Below are 22,365 nucleotides of genomic sequence, written 5' to 3' on the forward strand. Positions count from 1 at the left end.
TGTGCTTGAGATTGCCCTGGTCTGAGGGGACCTTGCACTTGGCCTTGTCAAACTTCATGAGGTTCCCAAAGACACCAAGGGCTATTTTTGACCTAGGCTTCTTATCATATGTAGTGAATCACACCCACACCCACATGTTGTTCAGGTATGGAGAGAAAAGATAACTTACTAAATAACCAGAAACCTCTAAAAAGTAGTGTCTAACACTGATCATTAAGAGCTGTACAGCCAATTAGCTTTGCCCATGCTTTGTCTGAGAGCATACTTTAGTTACTTTAATGTATGTTTAAAGATTCTAAATTAAACTTGGAACATCAGCATTACTGGTAGGCTCTGGCATGAGAAAGCCAAGACACAAAGTGTGTGGCTTAATGCAAAAATAGAACAAATGAACACAGATGATGTTATTAAAGGAGTCAGGCAAGAACACTTAAGGAATTTTAAATTCCAAATGTAATCAGTAATTTACAGCCTCCAAACATTTCATAAGAGGTTTCTGCTTTATGTGTAGAACAATCAGGCATCACTGACAGAATAATATTACTGAAGACAAGGAATTTGAAGCTCTAGCTTCAAATTAAAGAAATGGGACTGGAACTGCATTTATCCCATGGCTGTGACTAGGTAGTCAAAATCTCCAAATAACACAAACTCACTATATTATACAAGGGATATAGTAATACTTTCACATAATGAAGTATTATGGAGAGATTTCTGCTTCATCAGTGAATTATTTCCCCAAGCAGATTCCACTTGAGAAGAAATTGTTACCTTAGAAGTTATCTGAAAGGAGAAACATTTCTTTTTCATTTTTCCAGATTGTGTGTGAAGTTTAATTAGGTATTGGCTCAGCAGGCTTCAAAGAACTAGAATGAAATTAACCACAGAGGTAAACTTTTTTTCCTCCTCACAAGAACTTCTGTCTCCATGGCAAACATTTAACTCTGTATTGAAACAGCAATACATGACCTCTGAATCACAGAAACCCCCAAGACTAGGTTAACTGACATGAAAACCTATTCATGTTAAATTCAATCCAATTGATGCAAATTAAGAATAATCATTTTCCAGGACTTCATCCAGTCTTTCTTCACACCATCTTCAGTGTTAAGAACAAGTAAATTTAAAAAGACTCTTGCTTGTTTATGTGATCAAAACACAGAGGTGAATTGAATGAAAGAATAACATTTCAATAACCAATCTGTTTTGATGACTCCTATTGTAACTTTTTTTGATAACTCCTACAGTAACACATCCTTTATTATAAGGTTATTAAGTAACTGGATCATGAAAATAAATTAAGAATTACATTTCTAATATCAATAGCATGTGATATGTATGAGGCAAGCCATATGTTTTATACAGTATATTGGTACTGCCTCTTATTCTTGGTAGACTACACACATTATTATCAATACTAACTATGCTTAATAATTCAGAAACATGAAATTAAGAGAGACCTTTATCTTAATAAAGAGAAAAAAAAAAAAAGTTAGTGAGGGACTTTTCAGGGTGTTGGGTAGTGATAGGACTAGGGGGAATGGAGCAAAAATAGAAATGGGTAGATTCAGATTGGATGTTAGGAAGAAATTCTTCACCATGAGGGTGTTGAGACACTGGAACAGGTTGCCCAGGGAGGTGGTGGAAGCCTCATCCCTGGAGGTTTTTAAGGTCGGGCTGGATGTGGCTCTGAGCAACCTGATCTAATGTGAGGTGTCCCTGCCCATGGCAGGAGGTTTGGGAGAAGATGATCCTTGAGGTCCCTTCCAACCCTAACAATTCTATAATTCTATAATGTGAAATCAACTCCAAATATAACAAATATTTGATGATCTATCATGAAAGATCCAAAGCAACACATTAAAACATGCCTTTGCATCTCCACCTAGTTTAAAGGCACAAGGTTTGGTAAGCATGGTTTGGTACCTGCAGTATGCACCAGCCCTGCTTCTTCCAGCCTTCTGATTCTATTTGTACTCAGACTGCCTCTCCCTCATCAAAGGGTTTGCCTAAGTGATTACAGTCTGCAATGCACTCCAAAGCAACGCTGGGAGAACCTATTAAGCTTACTAAAGGAAGAGGTTGTGGGAAATCAGAGGAAAATCCTAAAAAGGGAGAGAGTTTGCAATAACACGTTTCCTCTCACTTTTTAAGCCTCATTCTCAGCTGCTGAATTTTATTCATCAGCAGCAAATCTATTATATCTAAATAGCATTAGTTCTCAGGAATCCCTTTGGTACTGCCCCCTCAAGAGTAAGCCCTAACCCTTAGCTTTACTGCATTAATATGTTTGCTTAGAAAATCCCCTCAGTGTGCCAGGTAGGATTAGTATTTATTACTCAAAGCACTGAGAAATCAAAGGGAGGGGATTATCATTAATAAAGCCATTTGGCCTAGCAAGACCAGTTTCATAAACAGTAACTTTCTCAAATATAAAGGAGTCACTATCTTGAGCAACAGTAAGCTTCAAGTTTATATGTGGATTGCTTACAGAAAAGTCATGCTCTGCTGTGAGTACTACAAGCCACTTCCCCACCACATGCTCTGGTGAGACCTCTCCTGGAGTACTGCGTCCAGTTCTGGAGCCCCTATTACAAGAGGGATGTGGAGGTGCTGGAACATGTCCAGAGAAGGGCCACAAGGATGATCAGAGGGCTGGAGCACCTCTCCTATGAGGACAGATTGAAGGAATGGGGTTGTTCAGTCTGCAGAAGAGAAGGTTCCGAAGTGACCTCATTGTGGCCTTCCAGTATCTGAAGGGGGCCTACAAGAAGGCTGGGGAGGGACTCCTCAGGATCTCAGGTAGTGATAGGACTAGGGGGAATGGAATGAAGCTGGAGGTGGGGAGATTCAGGCTGGAGGTGAGGAGGAAGTTCTTCACCATGAGAGTGGTGAAACCCTGGAATGGGTTGTCCAGGGAGGTGGTTGGGATGCCGTCCCTGGAGGTGTTTAAGAGCAGGCTGGATGAGGCTCTGTCCATCCTGATCTAGTGTGGGGTGTCCCTGCCCATTGCAGGGGGGTTGGAACTAGATGATGCTTGTGGTCCCTTCCAACCCTGACTGATACTATGATACTATGATAACAAGTTATACCTGTTCTTAATGGATATATTTTCTGCATTTTTTCATCTCTGTATCACTGGATAGTTAATATGCAAGCAAAAAGATTACCCAGCTTTTACATCAGCACAAGCCCTAAAAACAGCTTTTCCCTGTCCTTGGGCAAGCATCTGTGATAGGCTCAGTTTTACACAGGCACAGATGTTTGTACTGCTTTGTCCCAGGCACGGGTTCTCTGTGCAACCAGAAGTGTGCTATGTAGCCACAAAAAATTTCAGGAAGAGGATTCTCAGCCTTGCCTTTTTCTGTAATCAAACCATCCCATTACAGTGTGAAAGCAAAACTTATTGAAGCCAGTTTCTTGCTGCCAATCCATTTTCAAATTCTGTCAAGCTGTACCAGGGGAGGTTCAGGCAGGATATTAGGAAATATTTCTTCACAGAGAGGGCTATCAAACATTGGAACGGTCTGCCCAGGGCAATGTTGGAGTCATATCTCTGGAGATGTTTAAGCAGTGTGTGGTCCTGGCACTTGGGGACACAGTTTACTTTTGACATGGCTTAGATTTTTAGGTCTGAGTCGAGGGTTAATCTTTGAGGTCTCTTCCAACTGGATGTTTTCTGCGATTCCAAAATGAAAACTCTATGAGGTCTCCTATATGATTTACATCATTTTAAATAAAGGTAGACTGATGTGTGTCTTCCTTTCCACAGCATATTCTATTTCTTTCCTTAAAGCACAAGCTGAGCAAATGTAACATCTGGCTACAGAATGGAATGCTGAACAGTCATTGTTTTGATTAGCTTTACAGGAGACAGCCTTCATAGCTTGCAAAATTTTCCTGTTTCATGCAAAGTTCATCCACATTTGCCTCATTAAACAAAGCCATTTATGTTTGTCTGTTAAATTCTACAAGCTTTAAATATCTTTTAATATTTTTATGTGTAAAAGTTAATAAGCCCTGGATAATCAAATCTTATGGTCAATAAAGAGCTAGAGAATCAAGGCCAACTAAGCCATTAACAGTCCCTGAAATAAAAAGAAACCACAAGTCATAGGCAGTAAGGGGAAGAAAGCATACATGAACTTATTCCACATTGTTATAGATTGCAGTTTTATGATATCAACATTTTTCAATTTTACTGATTTGGGAACATATTTTATGGGATGTTTCTGCACAAATATGCGTGGACTTCAGGAGAAATTTTTTTAAAACTTAAAAAAAAAGCAAATGCGAATCAAAGATTTGAATTATCTAAAAAGTTTGTTGAACTGCATCTATTTTATCACACTTAATCAGGTGAACTATACCATTTTTAATCTCTATTACTATACCAACAGCAGGACAGTTGTATTATTTAATGTTCAGTGCTTGTTTTCACCTTGTTCTCTCTATAAGAGGAAAAGGTAATATTTAAATTTCTCACTTTTCCACCCAAAATGTGAAATAAATAATGCAGCTTAGTGAACATCCTGTATTTGCTACTTTAACAAAAGTAAATCCATAAGCATCTTTCAAACCCAGGTATCTGTAAAAGAGACATAAAACCAGAGATGATCACTTGACCACTCTCTCCTTGAAGTTAACTTGCCCAGTACAAGGGTAAAATAATGTAGTATAATGAAGAATAGTGTCCCCAATGTACTCTCACACACCATTCCCTCATGCTTTGAAACACATATTCAAGTAGGTTACACATAAACCGTTAAATACTACACAGAAGCCCTAGTTTGCACATTTTTTTATCTCTGATTTTTGGATTCAAAGGTTAAAATTATATCAGCTCATTTTCACAGCTTCTCCACACATGGCACTACTAGGTATTAAATATTGTAAAATGGTTCCATTTATCGGCACCTGGCATAAAAGTACATTATTCAGCTTTATCAGAACTTACTTTGAAGATGAGCTGAACAAAAGAATATTTAAGAAAGAAAGAAAAAAAGTTATTTTAGAATATCAAGCTGCTTGAAATTCAGATTCTGACTTCATCCAAACTGACTTTTCATTGAAGCCTACCTATTATGTTTTTCTACAGTTCAAGTGCTTTTTTAAAAACAGCTTCACAGCTCCTGCTAGTATTTTAGTTGCGCTAACCACAACTGCCTAGATATATTTGTGAATATATTTAAAATATAGTTATTATCTAAAAATTATTATAACTTTATCTAGTGCCATACAGTGTCTGACTCATCAATAGAAATCAATATGAATATTGAAGACTGATATGTTTCTCCTCCTTTCTGCTGCACCACTCAAAATGTAGAAAAGCTGTTATTCTCTGGAAAGGGTCTGCAGAGGAAGGCAAGTATATCAATTGTTCAATATTATCTTCTGCACTTAAGCATTTTAAACCTTGCTATAGCTTTCCAGTCATGTTTAGTCTGATAGTCCAAGTGCTACCCTTTACTTGAATGTGTTTGCATACATATGTATATAATCTACACCTCTTCTGCTGAGAGTGATGCACAGCTTGTATTCTCATATTGCAACAACTCACGGATATAACACATTGTATATTCGATACAGTTCTGAAAACAAAGTGGCCAAGATTTTCAGAAAGAACCTTCCATAATTTATGATAAACAAATGCACAAACCAAGCAAATAAAATTAAACAAAACTCCACATATGCTTTATAGGTGTCTCCAATGTCATCTGTGATCGTTATCACATCAATAATTTGCAGAACTTTATAACATGAGGTTATTTTACAGAGATTGAAAACCATCAATACAAACATTTGAAATTCATCAGTAATGCAAGCATTATAATCAAGCATTATACTAATGATGTCTGGTTGTAGTGAACGATGCTTATGGTCAGGATTGTGCCCTAAACATTTGTGTAGGATGTATTTCTCTGTGTGTTAACCCTCCTTTGTTCCCCCTCCTTTCTGGAGGCAGCAGGAGGGGATCCTGGCACCACTGAGTCCAGGTAAACAGCCTACCTGGGCATGGTCTCACCCCTGTAATAACAAGAGGCAGGCTATATGTTTGTTTCCCTGGGTATAGCATATACTTAGGCCTTATTTGGTAGGTGTCAGTTCATTGGTTAGTCTTTGCATTGGCAACAGATGCTTATTGGACCAGTATTCACTGGGGCAAATGGTAAATAGGGGTCGTTTGGTAAATGAGCCCCCCCACCTTGGTGTTGGAGGCTCTGTGTGTGTGTGTGCCAGTGCTTCGGGAGGCCTCGTGGTCCTTTGCCACCGTCACCCAGCTGCATGCAGTGCTGTGGACAGCACTCCGTGGGATCAGCCACTGCGTGATCCATCGCTATAGGAGAAAACCTGGTAGCCTGTGTGAACCAGCGTTGCTGACCTGCCACAGCCCCCCCCCTCCCCCCGAGCAGGGAATCTTTGTGTCCTGGGAGAAGCGGCAACCACGTGGTGCGGGCATGCGGCCGGCGCCATTTCCTGTCTCCTTATTACGGCACATCCGTGCCACATTCTCTGGACTATAAACATTATTAAGGAAAGACTTCACGAAGTTCTCAGCCTGTGAGTAAGCCAAGCCCTTCTTTATAGAGCTTCAGTTAGGGTAGCGTTTATATTGCTCTGGGTGGAGGGTTGTCAGTCACTGACCAACCCCTCCCCCGCCACTCTCTGACTCAGTTTAGATTATAAGTTCTGTGAATCATTTTGATTTAAGTGCCCATACATAACATTCTGTAAAGATAGTTCCACTAACCGAATATTGATACCTGTGAAGGGTGACTGTAAATACCCCGTTACAGAGTTTGTATATATATAAATAAACTTATATTTTCATTGATACATCTGCTGCTCATTTCTGAGGGCATATCCACTACACTGGTACAAATTATTTTTCTGATTCAATGTAGAATACACACACCTCTTTTTACTTCCACTTTAAATTGCAAGACTCACCATCCAAACTATAAATCCTCAGCTGAAATGGCATCCTTTAACCCATATAATTCACATTTCTTCCTTAATGGCATATACACATCTATCTGTGCAAGCCTGCCAAGGTAACTTTTTTCAAGCTTAGAAAAAATTCTTGCTGATTGAAATTAACTAGGTTCAATATGTGGGTTTTTTCCACATTAACTCAGTGTCTTAATGCCAAGCAGGCCTCTTAATACAAAGGTATGTCTGTCCAGTGTACACACATGGAATGGAATGGAATGGAATGGAATGGACCAGACCAGGTTGGAAGAGGCCTTCAAGATCATTGCGTCCAACCTATTATCCAACATCATCTAATCAACTAAACCATGGCACCAAGCACCCTATCAAGTCACCTCCTGAACACCTTCAATGATGGTGACTCTACCACCTTCCTGGGCAGCCCATTCCAATGGGCATCCACTCTCTCTGCGTAGAACTTCCTCCTAACCTCCATCCTAAACCTCCCCTGACACAGCTTGAGACTGTGTCCTCTTGTTCTGGTGCTGATTGCCTGGGAGAAGAGACCTCTGCCTGTCTACAACCTCCCTTCAGGTAGTTGTAGAGAGCAATAACGTCTCCTCTGAGCCTTCTCTTCTCCAGGCTAAGCAACCCAGCTCCCTAAGCCTCTCCTCATAGGGCTTGTGTTCCAAACCCCTCACCAGCTTTGTTGCCCTTCTCTGGACACTTTCCAGCAAGTCAACATCCTTCCTAAACTGAGGGGCCCAGAACTGGACATAGGGCTCAACTTGTGGCCTAACCAGTGCAGTGTACAGGGGTAGAATGACCTCCATGCTCCTGCTGGCCACACTGTTCCTGTTGCAGACCAGGATGCCATTGGCCCTCTTGGCACCTGGGCACACTGCAGGCTCATGTTCAGCCTACCACTGACCAGTATCCCCAGGTCCCTCTCTGCCTTGCTGCTCTCCAGCCACTCTGACCCCAGTGTTAGCTGCTTTTTCATTGTAAATTCACAACTTTTTTCTGCACATCTTCCACGCCAGAGATGATTATCTCTGGTAATCTTAAAGATTAGAGAATCTCTTTTAGCTGCAGGGACTCTGGCAATGAGCCTGACTCTCACACCAAGAACTTTACAGCACTGCTGGGCTTTGAGAACTTCTTACTGAAAAAGCATGAAGATGGCCCAGTTTGAATGCCATGAGAGGGATTAAGATAAGAGCAGCTGGATTTTTATACACAGTTACAGATTCTGGCAGTTGCAGAAAATGGGAAGAGAACAGTCTGGACACTCAGATATCAACAGATCATAAAGATTCCTTGTGCTTACATCCAATTATGTTGCTCCTCATACCACAACAAAACCCAAACATTCAGTTAACAGATGAATGAGTTCCTCATTAGCAAGCAATTAGTACGACCATTTAATGGATGACAATCACAGTTTAAATCTGTGTGGCTCACTTCTATCATTGCAAACATCATAGAAAGAATGCAAAGTATATTCAGAAACTTAATTAGGTACTAGTGTAAAACCTACAAAATACCTGCTGCATTTTGCTTTTAGATCTGTCTAAAGACTGCAGTGAGGTCTTTAAAAAAAAAAAAAAAAAAAAAAGTGAGACATCTACTAAATTTACTTATTTGTTTTGCCTGGCATTCAAAATCAAGAACAGCCACATCCTCTTCCTTTTGAAAGATCTCAAGTCACTTTCATTCCCTCCAGTATCAGCCTTTGATTTAGTCTATAAACTTCATGAGCATTGACAAAATTCTTATCAAAATCAGAGCTGTCTCATCCACAAGACATAAAAACAAGCCCCAGAATTTCTCATTCTTGAAACACTCCTTTAGAAGTAATAAGAACTTTCAATATCAATGTTCAGGTTAAAATCAAGCTCAGGTAGGTGAATTCTCTCCACTAACAAAACATTCCTACAGTTTCAATTCCATGTTTATACAGCGACTAAATTAAAAATCAAAGCTCAATAGTGCTCCTCTAGCTACTATGTTTTTATATCATACATTTGGTTCTTGATGGACTTCTTGTATCTTTCATATTGAGAAGTTGTCGTAGTTTGGGCTGGGTGCCCTCTGCTACAGGGGTGTCTCCTGTGTCCAGAAGTCCAGCCCAGTGGGTGGACACAGGAAATTAGGTTATTTCCTACCATGATCCCTTGCACCACTATAAGTTTCGCGGCGGGGTCTGGCACTTCCTCTTTTCTTCCTCCTCCGTCAGTCGGTAACATGGGGGAGAGATCTCCTGGCTTTGGGCCTTGCTAGGCCCAAGGCCACGGGGGGATGGGCAGTCTCAGATCTGGCCAGCTGAGACTAGCCTAGCAGTGGGAGGGGGAAGAAGGAGCCCTGGGGGTCTTGGGTGTACCCTCAGGTAGGGATGGGATTTCTCTGGGTCTGTTTTGGGTTCTTTTCTCTTGTCACTGTATTTCTAGTTCTCTGCACGCACTCACTGTTCTATTTAAACTTTCCATCACTTTTGCAATCCATTTGTCTGAGTCGTTATTTCTGCGCGTGGTGGGGAGGGGGGCTTGCCCCAACCCATTACAGAAGTTTTGCACAAATTTTATCTATATAGAATCACAGAATCATCAAATTGTTAGGGTTGGAAGGGACCTCAAGGATCATCTGGTCCCAGGCGGCCAAGAGGGCCAATGGCATCCTGGCCTATATCAGGAACAGTGTGGCCAGCAGGAGCAGGGAGGTCATTCTGCCCCTGTACACCACACTGGTAAGGCCACACGTTGAGCCCTGTGTCCAGTTCTGGGCCCCTCAGTTTAGGAAAGATGTTGACTTGCTGGAACATGTACAGAGAAGGGCAACAAAGCTGGTGAGGGGTTTGGAACACAAGCCCTATGAGGAGAGACTGAGGGAGCTGGGGCTGCTTAGCCTGGAGAAGAGAAGGTCCAGGGGAGACCTTCTTGCTGTCTACAACTACCTGAAGGGAGGTTGTGGCCAGGTGGGGGATGGTCTCTTCTCCCAAGCAACCAGAACAAGAGGACACAGTCTCAAGCTGCACCAGGGGAGGTTTAGGCTAGATTTTAAGAGGATGTTCTTCATAGAAAGAGTGATTGGCCATTGGAATGGGCTGCCCAGGGAGGTGATGGAGTCACCATCACTGGAGGTATTTAGGAGGAGACCTGATGGGGTGCTTGGTGCCATGGTTTAGTTGATTAGATGAGGTTGGATAATGGGCTGGATGTGATGATCTTGAAGGTTTCTTCCAACCTGGTCTATTCTATTCCATTCCATTCCATTCCATTCCATTCCATTCCATTCCATTCCATTCCATTCCATTCTATTCTATTCTATTCTATTCTATTCTATTCTATTCTATTCTATTCTATTCTATTCTATTCCCAACCCCCCTGCCATGGGCAGGGACACCTCACATTAGATCAGGTTGCTCAGAGCCACATCCAGCCCGACCTTAAAAACCTCCAGGGATGGGGCTTCTACCACCTCCCTGGGCAACCTGCCCCAGTGTCTCACCACCCTCGTGGTGAAGAATTTCTTCCTAAAATCCAATCTGCATCTACCCATTTATATTGTTCCTCCATTTCCCCTAGTCCTATAATTACCTGACACCCTAAAAAGTCCCTCCCCAGCTTTCTTGTATACAAGAACATCAAGAGATCTACAGTTGTTTGGTTTGTTCATAATATTATTACCTATTTTAATACATTTGATGTTTTATTGAAGGCTATCACTTTTTCCACATTTTGCAAAGAAGAAGAGTTGATTGAGGAATATAAAAAATATTTCTAGGTTTATTGCTTCAGTATGTCTGAAGCATTAAAACTAGTTCAGGATTTTATTGAGCAGAATCAGCAGGAATAATACATCAGTGATATTCCACTGAGCAAGGCACCATCTGTAAGTAGGGGTGCCAAGAGACTGAATAGATATAACATTGAACCACTGAGAGAAGTCCCACTGCTTAGTTGTACTGTGGGTTGCACTCTGTAATTAGCACAATGTCCTATGGATAATGGGTTTTATTCACACCTAGGGTTTGACCTTGCAAGGTTAGAAGAAAAGTGCCAGTAGACCCTCCTCCTACCTTCTTTCTTGAAGTAGAGCCTACAACTGAGATTCTGTGGCTGGAATAGCATAGCTGTGTTCATCATAGAGATTGCTTCCTTCTGTAGAATTGTGACAATGATGACTTTCTGGTGTTGTCTTTTCAAGAAAATATGAAGAGAAGAAAAATAGTATGAAACCATATACTGTAGAAAATATCCCCTTTGGACTACAGTAATAGTTACTGCAGCAAAGAAAATTTTTTGTGTGCTTCTAGCAACTGAGAACTCAGAAAGAAAGGACTTTCAAATATGGCATTTTTTTTCTCTTCATTTTTTTCTTATTTAAAAAGTGTACCTAAAAAATATAAAAGAGCTAAAAAGAAAAGTAAATTTCATCTCTTTAAATGTCAAATGTACAAAATCCCTTTAAATACTATCTTAGCTATAGCCTCTTCAGCTCAGTAAAAAAAATCTTGTTTTACACAATTGAACACTTTTAGCAGGTAGATTTCCAACTGTGAACTTACTCAAATTGAGTTCAATCCATAGTTCATGTTTTTTTAAAGACTCATGAGACACTAGAAGCAATGTAATTAAAGCTCCTCTTGTTCCGAAACTGCTGAATCAAGCAGTCTTCATTTGTCCTTGAAAATTCCAGAGCACCATTCCCTAGACACTATTGGGAGGTCTATGTACAACTGAGTTTCAAGAAGTACCATAACTCTATCATGTACCAGAACAGGAAACACGAATGAATAAAGCTTTATTCCATGTCCTCTTGTGCAAAAGAAATGCAGATGCATAGTTGTCAGAACACTACAGAAGTGTTTCCTTCAGTTCCTCTTAATTTCCTTGTTTTTGTTTACTTCACAGCCAAAACATAACAGAAATGCTGGAAAATAATGTATAAAAATAACTCATAAGCACTAAATTTTTTCAATCTACTTAGTCAGCCTGACCATTAATGCCCAGACAGATGTGAACCATGGATGTTATTTACCTGGGCTTTAGTAAAGCATTTAACACTGCCTCTCACAGTCCCCTCCTAGATCAATTGACTGCTTATGTCTTGGATGGGTGGGTGCTTCATTGGGTAAAAAAATAGCTGGATGGCCAGGCCCAAATTGTGGTGACAAACAGAGTTAAATCCAGTTGACAGCTAGTCACAAGTGGTGTTCCCCAGGCTCAATACTGGGGCCTATCTTGTTTAATATCTTTATCAACAACCTGAATGAGGGAATTGAGTATACCCTCAGTAAGTCTGCTGATGACAGCAAATTGGGTCGGAACATTGATCTGCTCAGAGGTAGGAAGGCTCTGCAGAGGGATGTGAATGGGCTGACTTGATGGGCTGAGGTCAGTCATATGAGATTTAACAGGCCAAGTGCCAGGTTCTGCACTTGAGTCACAACAACTCCATGCAACACTACAGACTTGGGCCAGAGAGGTCAGGAAGCAGCCCATGAGAAAAGAATCAGGAGGTGCTTGTTGACAGCTATCTGAACATGAGCCAACAGTGTGTTTAGGTGGCCAAGAAGGCCAATGGCATCTTGGCATATATCATGAATAGTGTGGCCATCAGGACTGGGGAAGTGATCATGTCCCTGTACTCAGCACTAGTGAGGCTGCACCTTGAATACTCTGTTCAGTATTGGGCCCCTTGCTACAAGAAAGATATTGAGTTACTAGAGCATGTTCAGAGAAGGGCAACAAAGCTGGTGAAGGGGAGAAGGCAGAGCTTATTGGTTTTTATGACTACCTGAGAGGAGGTTGTAGCAAGGTGGGTGTTGGTCTATTCTCCCTAATATCAAATGATCATATGAAACTGCCTCAAACTGCATCAGGGGAGATTAAGATTGGATGCTTGGAATAATTTCTTCACCGAAAAAGTGGTCAGGCATTGAAATAGGCTGCCCAGGGAGGTGGTGGAGTCACCACCCATAGAGGGGTTCAAAAAAACATGTACACATGGTACTTCAGAACATAGATTAACGGCCATTGTGGTTCTAGTTTTATGTTTGGACTCCATGATCTTAGAGGTCTTTTCCAACCAAAATTATATGAGTCATGAACAAATAGCATCATTTAGAAGTATTGACAAATCAAAAGGCCCCAAGGCCTGAATTCAACTGACCTGTCTTTGGCACCCCCCTCAGCCACTGACTTCTATGCATAAGGGGCTCTGATGTGCTCTATAGAGTGTTTGGCAAATGTCTAATTGCTGCACATGTCAGTATTCCCATCACCCATCAGGGAGCCTGGAACAGCCATACTCCTCAATTACAGATGAATTTAAATGCTAAAAGATAGCTAGGATAAATATAAACCTGAATTTCCAGAATCAGCTCCCTTGAGAAAAATGACCGTGTTTATTCCTTAAGCATGCAAGAAAATTTCTGCCAAAAAGGAATTGGCAAACTCCAGGTACCAAAATTGTGATTATCTCATCATGAGCTGCCCGTGATTATCACTGTCCTTGACTTCCTCAATTAAGAGAGAGTATTTTCCATCCCTTCTCAGCTTCAGAAACACATTTTGCAGAACAAGGAGCATCTATGTGACATTCAGTTACTCCTTTTGTCTGAGCCCAAGGCTATGAAAGACAGAAATTTAATAGCAGGAGCTCTCTTTTGGGAGACACTGCTGAAGATGACAAGACTGTGGCCGTTACACTGGCATAGGTCTTTTAATCTTGCTTGAGATTGACTCAAGCCTCCTTTCATTTCCAGTGAAACAGCTGTAGCAATGAAGGAAAATTACTGTCTTTTCTCATGCTATCATCCTTCAAACCTGTGGCTGCCTCTGCACTTTGTGACAGTAGAAAAAGATAATTGCACCCAGAGGAAATTTTTCAGGACAAAATGTCGCATGGCATTTTCGAAGACAGGCACAAACACTGTCCCGGACATAAGCATACAGCACTGTTTAACCTGAACCCCAGAAATGCTATCAAATTACCAGAACTGAAGCTCTGCATTATGTGGTAAACAGCCCCAAAATATGCAGTTATAATGTTGTTTCATCAGACTCTTCTACAAAATGTCTTCTTTTCCAAGTTTGTTGGGTTGCATAAGCAGGAATAAGATCCAATTTTTTGCCTTAAGCAACTGGCAGTAATGATGTAATTGTCATTTACCACTTCCACAATGGGATTAGCCTACTTTGAGGCTTCTTTCACATCACTTCAGTGCTAATAAGGCTTCTCTTTTGGAAAGAATTTTTAAAGGCCAGTAACACAGGTGTGTGTGTGTGTGTGCATGTGTTTGTGTGTGCTTTGGTTTTTTAAGGGGAAAAAAAAAAACACAAACAAAACCAAGAAGAAAAGCCCCTTTTGCCTAATTCTTGGGGGCTACAAGATCTTTCAAAGCAAAAGCTTCAAATATATACCAACTGTTACTTGGTATATATTGCCCTGCCTTTGCAAAATGCTTTAAGATTCAATCTGTAAATTACATGATTATAATCTTTGTCAGGTATTAAGGTCACCTGTACTATCAGTCACTCACCTAAATAAACACACAAGAGCTTGTATTACACAGAAAACTGGTTTTCAGTCTAAACTCTGTATAGTCAAGGAAGCTATTCAAAGCTGTGTGGAGGTTGAGTAGAGGTGGATCCATGGCAGAACACCATTTTGTCCATTTTAATGTTATTAAATGTATTACCTAAATACTTAGGGATCAAAACTCAGCTCAATACAATGTAATTAACATTAATATTCTCAATAGCAAAAATAATAATAATAACTATTTCTCATTAAAAACTTGCACATTTTGATTGCATGTAGTACACTTCCTATTTGGAAATGTTGTGTTGTAACAGCTTCATAAGTCATTTGCAAAATGTCAAAACCAAAACCAAAACAAAGCAAAACAATCAAAACAAAATGAACAAACAAACAAAAAACCCAACAAAAACAACAAAAGAGAGTACTCAAGTGGAAATATTAATTTCAAAACTACCAGATGGCTATTTTCCTTGATTGTGGTAACAACTAGTGAGGAAAATCCTGAGCCTACAATACATCCATGCTACATTTTCAATTAAAAATTAAAGTAATTAAACTGTCTGCTTGTTTTTGTGCTAATGCACTGACAATACAAGAAATCCCAGTTAATACCAAAACAGGCACTAGAAGAATGGCTATTAGCTAGCTTTCATTATTAGAGGTACATCTAAAAAGACTTTCTTTCGAGTAAGGAGTGATAAATTTCAGCAAATGGATACTCAAAACCATTTCTGTCAGTCAGCCAGAAAACTGCCCAGTGACATCAATAGACTTTGAATCAAGACTTCAGATCTCAGCTATTATACATTTTCTGCATCTTTCCACTGCACAATGATGGGTCTCTGTTCTGAAAGCTAAATGTATCTTTGTATTTTCTCTCACAAAAGATCAGAACCCTGTAAGCACCATCTGGACTACTTTGTGTGTCTGCACATTATGCAGATATAATTTTCAAAAACAGACTGCAAAAATCCTATTACAGCAGCAGACAGTGACTCTGATCCTTATCCAAGAGTCCTTTGAATTCAAAAGCATCCAGATTAGGCCCTCCCTATGATTTGCATAATAAAACATTGAACCTATTTTGCTAGTTTATACATGTCATTCTAGCATAACTATTACCTTCAGTTGGCTTTCCCACATAAACTCTTACCTCCAAGGCATGCACCCATAGCCAATGAGAAGATTAATGGTTTCATAGGCAAGTTAACGTCAGGATCTTTACTCAGATTGAGAAGCACAGGAATCTGTGGTTTAAGAGGAAAGAGAAAGATTCAGGAGACATTACCCAACAATCAGCACAATATAAAATACATTATCAACCAAAACCACCAGCAAGTCCAAAGAATAACTTGAGGATTTTTTCTTTTATTTTCTTTTTTTAAAATATATAACTACTATCTTTGAATCGTACTCTTGATCTGTGTTCATTTTTCCCCACTGACAAGTTGAAGAGACAATATCAGCAACATTAGGCCAAGCACGACACAGGTGATGCTGACAAAACCGAGGCTTTCTTAAGGTACTGAGTGCCTTCCATTAGATCCTGCTAGTCAATAGGACATTGCCCGTGACTATATATCAATTCCCCCTCTGTTTCTTGAAAACTAAAGGATAGAGTTACATGGTTTTTTCTTGCTGGAGACAGCTCTAAGAACTGCCCAGACCTTCACAATCAAGATGGTTGTAGATCATCTGTTGGTAACTTAAAAATTTCCTGAGTCTTTATTATAATGAAAAGTGTTTGATCTGTCAAGGGAAAATTGACAGAATTTGGTTTGTCAGGCTTCTGAATTCATAAACAGAGCTGAGTTTTTAAACTTTTTATTCTAACTTTATATTTGCCACAGAATGTTGGTTCAGTTCACTGGAAAATATTTGCAAGTTTATGAGTTTCATTTAATCACTTTAGTAAATAAAATAACAAAACCCTTGAAAAGTCGAATGAGGTTTGTAAGGAGATGCAATGAACATCCTCATGTAGTTGTTACAGAGCCAAGAAATGCATCAGGCAGGCTTTCTGGTAGCACCAGATCTCAGTGCCTCTCAAACATAAAGAACTTTCACTGTAATTGGGAAAAAATCATTTGAGTCCAACTTAATTGTGTAACCATTGCCTTTGAAAGAAAGGTGATAACAGTACCACAGACAGGATGTCATCAGTAAGGGGAGAGGCTGGTAATGTTGTCGACTTAGTTTTAATGTGTGTGGAGGTTTATGGGACCAAAAGGGAGAGAGAAACAATAAGCAAATTTGGAAGCAATTTAATAGGATGGTATTTGTGGAAACATCTGTGATATCCTTTAAAATTAATGCTTTCTCAGAATACAGGATTTTCAGTAGCGAGTAGAGTTATGAGTTAATTCTCCAGTTTGAATGTACTTCACAGCTCCCCTTCACAGGGTATGATCTCAGAGGTGGGACAGCCACTTCCTGAAAGCTCTTCACTTTTACAGCTCTATGGTGCTCACCTTTACTGACCGTGTGTCTCCATTTCATTTGAGGCTACATACAGGCTTTATGAAGAATCACAATTCTTTTCATACCCCTGCTGCCATTGCTGTTAATCATGCTTCTTAAATCCTCTAATTGATTAATCTAGATATGTTCATGTTTAAAGGTTATTCCTGAGTTGCTCATTGCCTGAGGATGTATTGCTATTTTAAGGCCTAGAGAAGGGGCAGTATGCCCAACATACTGTCTATTTTTTCCCCAAAAAACAGTGAGGAAAGATTCCATTTCTCTCCACAAACGTTATTTCTCTTGAATCATCACTGCTAGAAAATGATACACAAATCAAATGGCAGTTATGTTTATTTCAAAACAATGTTGTGTTTCTGTTGCAGGTTTAAGACTAATAATAGTAAATAAGTTTTCCCAGAAAATTCAAAAGAGTCCAGGGGATGGACAGTACAAAGGGGCTGAACAGAACATAAGAGGTATGTTTATCCCATTTCATTGGTCTGCATTTCTATACAGTCTGAAAGCACAGCTTGTTCTCTGTCTCTTTCTTAATTCTTTCCCCATCTCTGTTTTCTGACCTTGCTTGCTTGGCCTCATCATTTCTTTTTGGTTTGTGGTAGGAAACAGTAGCAGGGAGGAGACAGAGATAACTTGTTATCTGGTACAGAGCACTCTAGGGTTTGTCTAGGGGAGTCTGTACAGGGGTGTAGCTGGGCTATTGCCTAGTTGAATATGTACATAGGTATTTGTATATGTTTAGCCCACTTCTGTAAATAATAATTTCATTTAGTTTCCATATTCTGAGTAGTGTGGTTATTCCTTGGGGTAAATACCAATTTGTACAGTGGTCCAAAACCAAACCACAACAGTTTCAACACAAAATTTAAGCAGAAATACTGAAATGACAGGATAAGTCATCTTGTTCAATCTAAATAAAGAAGTTCTTCCTACTACAAAATTTTGACTAGAGAACTAAAACAAATAATTCAGTTCCTCAGAACTTTTTGCAAGTTTCCTGATGCAACCACTATGCAGACCAGTAACACTTTTTAAAATAAGACTCCTTGTACATGCCCTGCTCAGCACAGAGACTGTGGTTAGACAGAAGAGATTAAAACAATAATTCTATTTTCATATTGTTGAGGTCAGTCCTAAAGATGCTGCCAGCCAGCTCCCAAGTGCAAAGGAAGTAATGCCATTTTCACACCTCACTGGTGAGAACCATGCAGAAAGCAGAGCCTAATTTCCCAAGTTTTTGATGGCAGTTCTGTCTCTGCAGATAGTTACAGCCCAGTCTTATGCTTTTATCAAGCACTGAAATGTAGGTCATAAAAACTCTGGTAAGATAGAGGCAAAAAGGATCCACTGCCAGTGAGAACATGAGATGTATACAAAACATTCAGTACTACAAATTAAAAACCTCTGATAGTTTTAGAGGCAGCAGTGGGACAAAAATTATCTGTTTCCTAGGAAAGACTTGTCAGAGACTGTCACCTTGCCAGCCAAGTCTTTAATGGAAATTGCTTGGTACCCTATATTGAGGAAATACTATTTAAACTCAGTTAAAATGGGAATGGCTATATATTTGGTTCCAATAATAAAAGGAAAATATAAACAGGTGGCTCCTGAATATAAAGCTAATAAAACATGTCAGTTAAACTGAAGAGCATACTGGTAATAAAATCATGTCACCTAACACTCTAAGGGCAGAAATCTGTGGCTATTTGAATTACAATACTAGGTAAATGCAGGCCTTATAAGTCTGCCTGTCAAGGAATGTCATTGTGAGTTTAGCCTATTGAAAAAGCAGCAGAAACATCAGAGGATTAATAGAATGACAGAGCATCACTGCATGATTCACCGTATTTATTCACAGACAAAGAAAGATGGATATCCAACATGAAAAAAAATCTTTGCCATAAAAGATTCAAAATGTGCTAGGCTTAATAACTAAGCTCCTGGTTTATAAATTTTTTTTATTCAGAGAAGATTTTGTGGGTGTTATTTAAGCATCTTTCAGACTTATCTCTTTATCTCTATATTAGATTTGCTGCTGGCTACATAGTCTTGTACAAGCAGTCAGTTGTCATGGAGTGTCATACAAAGTTTATCTCAAAATTTGGACACTGAAATTGTAAGGGACCAGTTGTATCCACCAAATGTTCACAAGCCCCTGGGGCCTGAGGAAATTTACCCCAGGGTACTGAAGGATCTAGAGAATGTTATGGCAGGACCTCGTTTGACCATCTTGGGAGTATTTGGGAGTCTGGGGAGATCCTCATTGACCGGAAGCCAGCAAATGCTATTAAAATCCACAAAGAAAACAGAGATCTATTAGTCTAACTGTAGTTCCTGGAAAAATTGTGGATAGGATTATGCTGAGTACTATTCAATCATCACTATGAATACTATGCAATCATCAGGCACAGTTAACACTGGTGCATAACCAGGAAGTTCTGCATAACTCACTTGATATCCTTTTATAAGTCACCGGCAGTGTAGATTAAGAGAAGGCGGTGGATGTTGTTTTTCTGGATTTCAGCAAGGCACTTATACTGCCCCTCACAGCATCCTTCTGGACAAGTTGTGAAACTGTGGGATGAGTGAGTTCATGGTGCACTGGAAGAAGAACTGGCTGAAGGGTAGAGCTCAAAGGGTTGTAAGTGCATGGGGCTACATCTGGCTGGTAGCCAGTCACCAGTGTTATTCCTCAGGATTCAATTCTAGGGCCAGTTCTGTTCAATATATTTAACAATTATCTGGATGAAGGAGTCAAATGCACCATCAGTAAGTTTAGAACACAAAACTGGAAGATGTTGTTGATTCTCCTGAGGGACAAGAGCCTTTGCAGAGGAATCTAGATAGGAAAATTAGGCTATGACTTAAACTGTTAAATTTAACACATCCCAATAACAGATTTTGCACCTGGGATGGAGTAACACCAGGCACAAATATAAATGGGGAGGAGTGCCTGGAGAGCAGCCCTGTAGAAAGGGATCTGGATGTGTTGGTCAACAGGCTCAGTAGGAGTCAGCAGTGTGCCCTGGCAACCTAGAGGACAAACTACATCGTGGGGTACTGCAAACATTGTAACCAGCCAGTCAAAAGAGGTGACTGGCCCACTGTATTCAGCATTGTTGCACCCTCACCTGGAATATTGTGTGAAGTTCTGGACCACACAAATTAAGAAGGATGTGAAGGCCCTTGTATGTGTACAGAAGAAAGCAACAAAGCTGGTGGAAGGGCTGGAAGAAAAGTTCTGTGAATAGTGGCTAAGGACATTGGGCTTGTCTATCCTGGAGAAAAGGATAAGGGACAATCTCATTGCTCTCTGCAGCTTCCTTACGACGGAAGGTTTAGAGACAGATGCTGATCTCTTCTTCCTGGTATTCAGTGACAAGATGCATGGGAATGGCTCAAGGCTGCACCAAGGGACATTTAGATTGAACATTAGGAAACATTTCTTTACCAAGAGGGTGGTCAAATACCAGAAGAGTCTTCCTAGAATGGTGGTCAATGCCCCAGGCCTCTCAGTTTTTAAGAGTTACTTGGAAAATGCCCCTACTGATATGCTGTAACAACTGATTGGTTTAGGTGCCTTTCAACTAAAAGTCTGTTCTAGTCTATAATTCTAAAATATTTTACTCTATTATATATTGACAAGAAAGAAATAGTTTTCCATTTGCAGACAGCTGTCACAATTTCTGGGCATTCTTATACAATGGTGTGCAATATACACTTATACAAACACCTACTTAACTTGGGGGCTGGATTTTCACTTTCAAATGCCTGACAAGAATGCAAAGATCCTGAAATTACAGTTCATCAAGCAAGTTTCAACCTCCTCATTTTGTCATTTTGTTTTGGGGCAGTTCATGATCTTTGCATTCAGGACAAATAATACGAAACAAGCAATTGGAAGATACCCTGAGGATTATTTTGTCTTTGTGCAGCTCCAATAGTTAATTTTAGTTTACCACTAACAGAATTTCACCAAGAAAGAAACAGTAAAAGTAATCAACCTGTGATGAGCTAAGTGCCCTCAGAAACTCAATCCACAGTTTCATGGGCACAATTCTCTCTCTACAGTATTGTCTGCAGCGTAAAATTCTGAGCTCTTTGTGAAGATTTCAGTTTAGCAAACTCTGTATGTGAATTCCATATAGTACTGACATTTTTGATGGCAGGAATATACCACATCTGCTCTTTTCTAGAGCAAAGAAGAAATTGACTAAAAATGATGTTATACTGAGAAGGTATTTTCAGGGTAGGGTGCTTCAAATAATAAAATAATCTGATTTTCATAATTTCAGAAATTTTTAAGTAGAGAGACTTTTCTGTATTTTCTGATGTAGAGTGACAAACACCAAAGTATAAGCCTGTCCACTGAGCTAGATGATGCAAGGTCTCAACTTTAGTCTGTCATACAATGCATTTAATATCTTAACACCACAGCTAAATACTACTTTTTCACAGTGGCAAATATGCCTGCATTTTTCTCCCTTCCTGCCTCCTCTCTCCATCTATTTCTAAAGAAAATAAAAAGATAAATTTAACAGTTTCTTAGATTCAGCTGAGAACAGAATGGAAAAAGATATAAATTTTAACTGTTTAAAATGTTGGCAAGGATTCTTTCCTATCCATCTGTACTTCCCACATTGAAAGATACAAAAGAACCAATATTCAGGCATCATAAGAGATTCCTGCACTTCAGTTCCATTCTCCAAAACATACTCCTTCTAGAAGAGGGTTCCTTACAAAATCCTTAAAAGACCCTTTGGTTCAACAAGACCAAGTGCAAGGTCCTGCATCTGCATTGGGGCAATCCCAGGCACCGATATAAGCTGGGCATTGACTGTCTTGAGAACAGCCCTGAAGAAAAGGACTTGGGGGTGCTGGTGAATGAGAAGTTCAGTATGACCCACCAGTATGCACTTGCAGCCCAGAAAGTCACTCACATCCTGGGCTGCATCAAGAGCAGCACAGCCGGCAGATCCAGGGAGGCGATTCTCCCTCTCTACTCCACTCTGGTGAGACTGCACCTGGAGTATTGTGTCAGTTCTGGAGCCCCTATTACAGAAGGGATCTGGACATGCTGGAATGTGTCCCAAGAAGAGCCATGGGGATGATTAGAGGGCAGGAGCACCTCTCCTATGAGGACAGACTCAGAGAGTTGGGGATGTTCAGGCTGGAGAAAAGAAGGCTTTGAAGAGACCTAATTGTGTCCTTCCAGTATCTTAATGGTGCCTACAAGAAAGCTTTTTAGGGTGTCAGATAATTATAGGACTAGGGGGAATGGAAAAAAAATAGAAATAGTGTAGTGGTTTGAGCCTTAACTGGGAGTTAAGAGCTCAGATGGGGGCAAGGCTGAGAAAGTCTCCCTCACTTCCCCCTCCTCCCTCCCAACAGAGAGGGGGAAAA

At 40.0% G+C, this 22,365-nt stretch overlaps 1 protein-coding gene across 1 annotated transcript in view; it reads right to left on the minus strand.

The window, feature by feature from the left end:
* The window catches only part of OCA2 (OCA2 melanosomal transmembrane protein), a 221,053-nt gene that overhangs the window by 42,357 nt on the left and 156,331 nt on the right, over nucleotides 1-22,365 (minus strand). Inside the window, exon 22 of the mRNA XM_068140672.1 lies at nucleotides 15,635-15,728. Coding sequence (XP_067996773.1) covers nucleotides 15,635-15,728 — 94 coding nt within the window. The remainder of the gene's footprint in view (nucleotides 1-15,634; nucleotides 15,729-22,365) is intronic.

This window comes from Melanerpes formicivorus, unplaced genomic scaffold (genome assembly GCF_026170545.1).
Source record: "Melanerpes formicivorus ecotype bairdi unplaced genomic scaffold, bMelFor1.0.p_v2 SCAF_1, whole genome shotgun sequence".
NCBI lineage: Eukaryota > Metazoa > Chordata > Aves > Piciformes > Picidae > Melanerpes > Melanerpes formicivorus.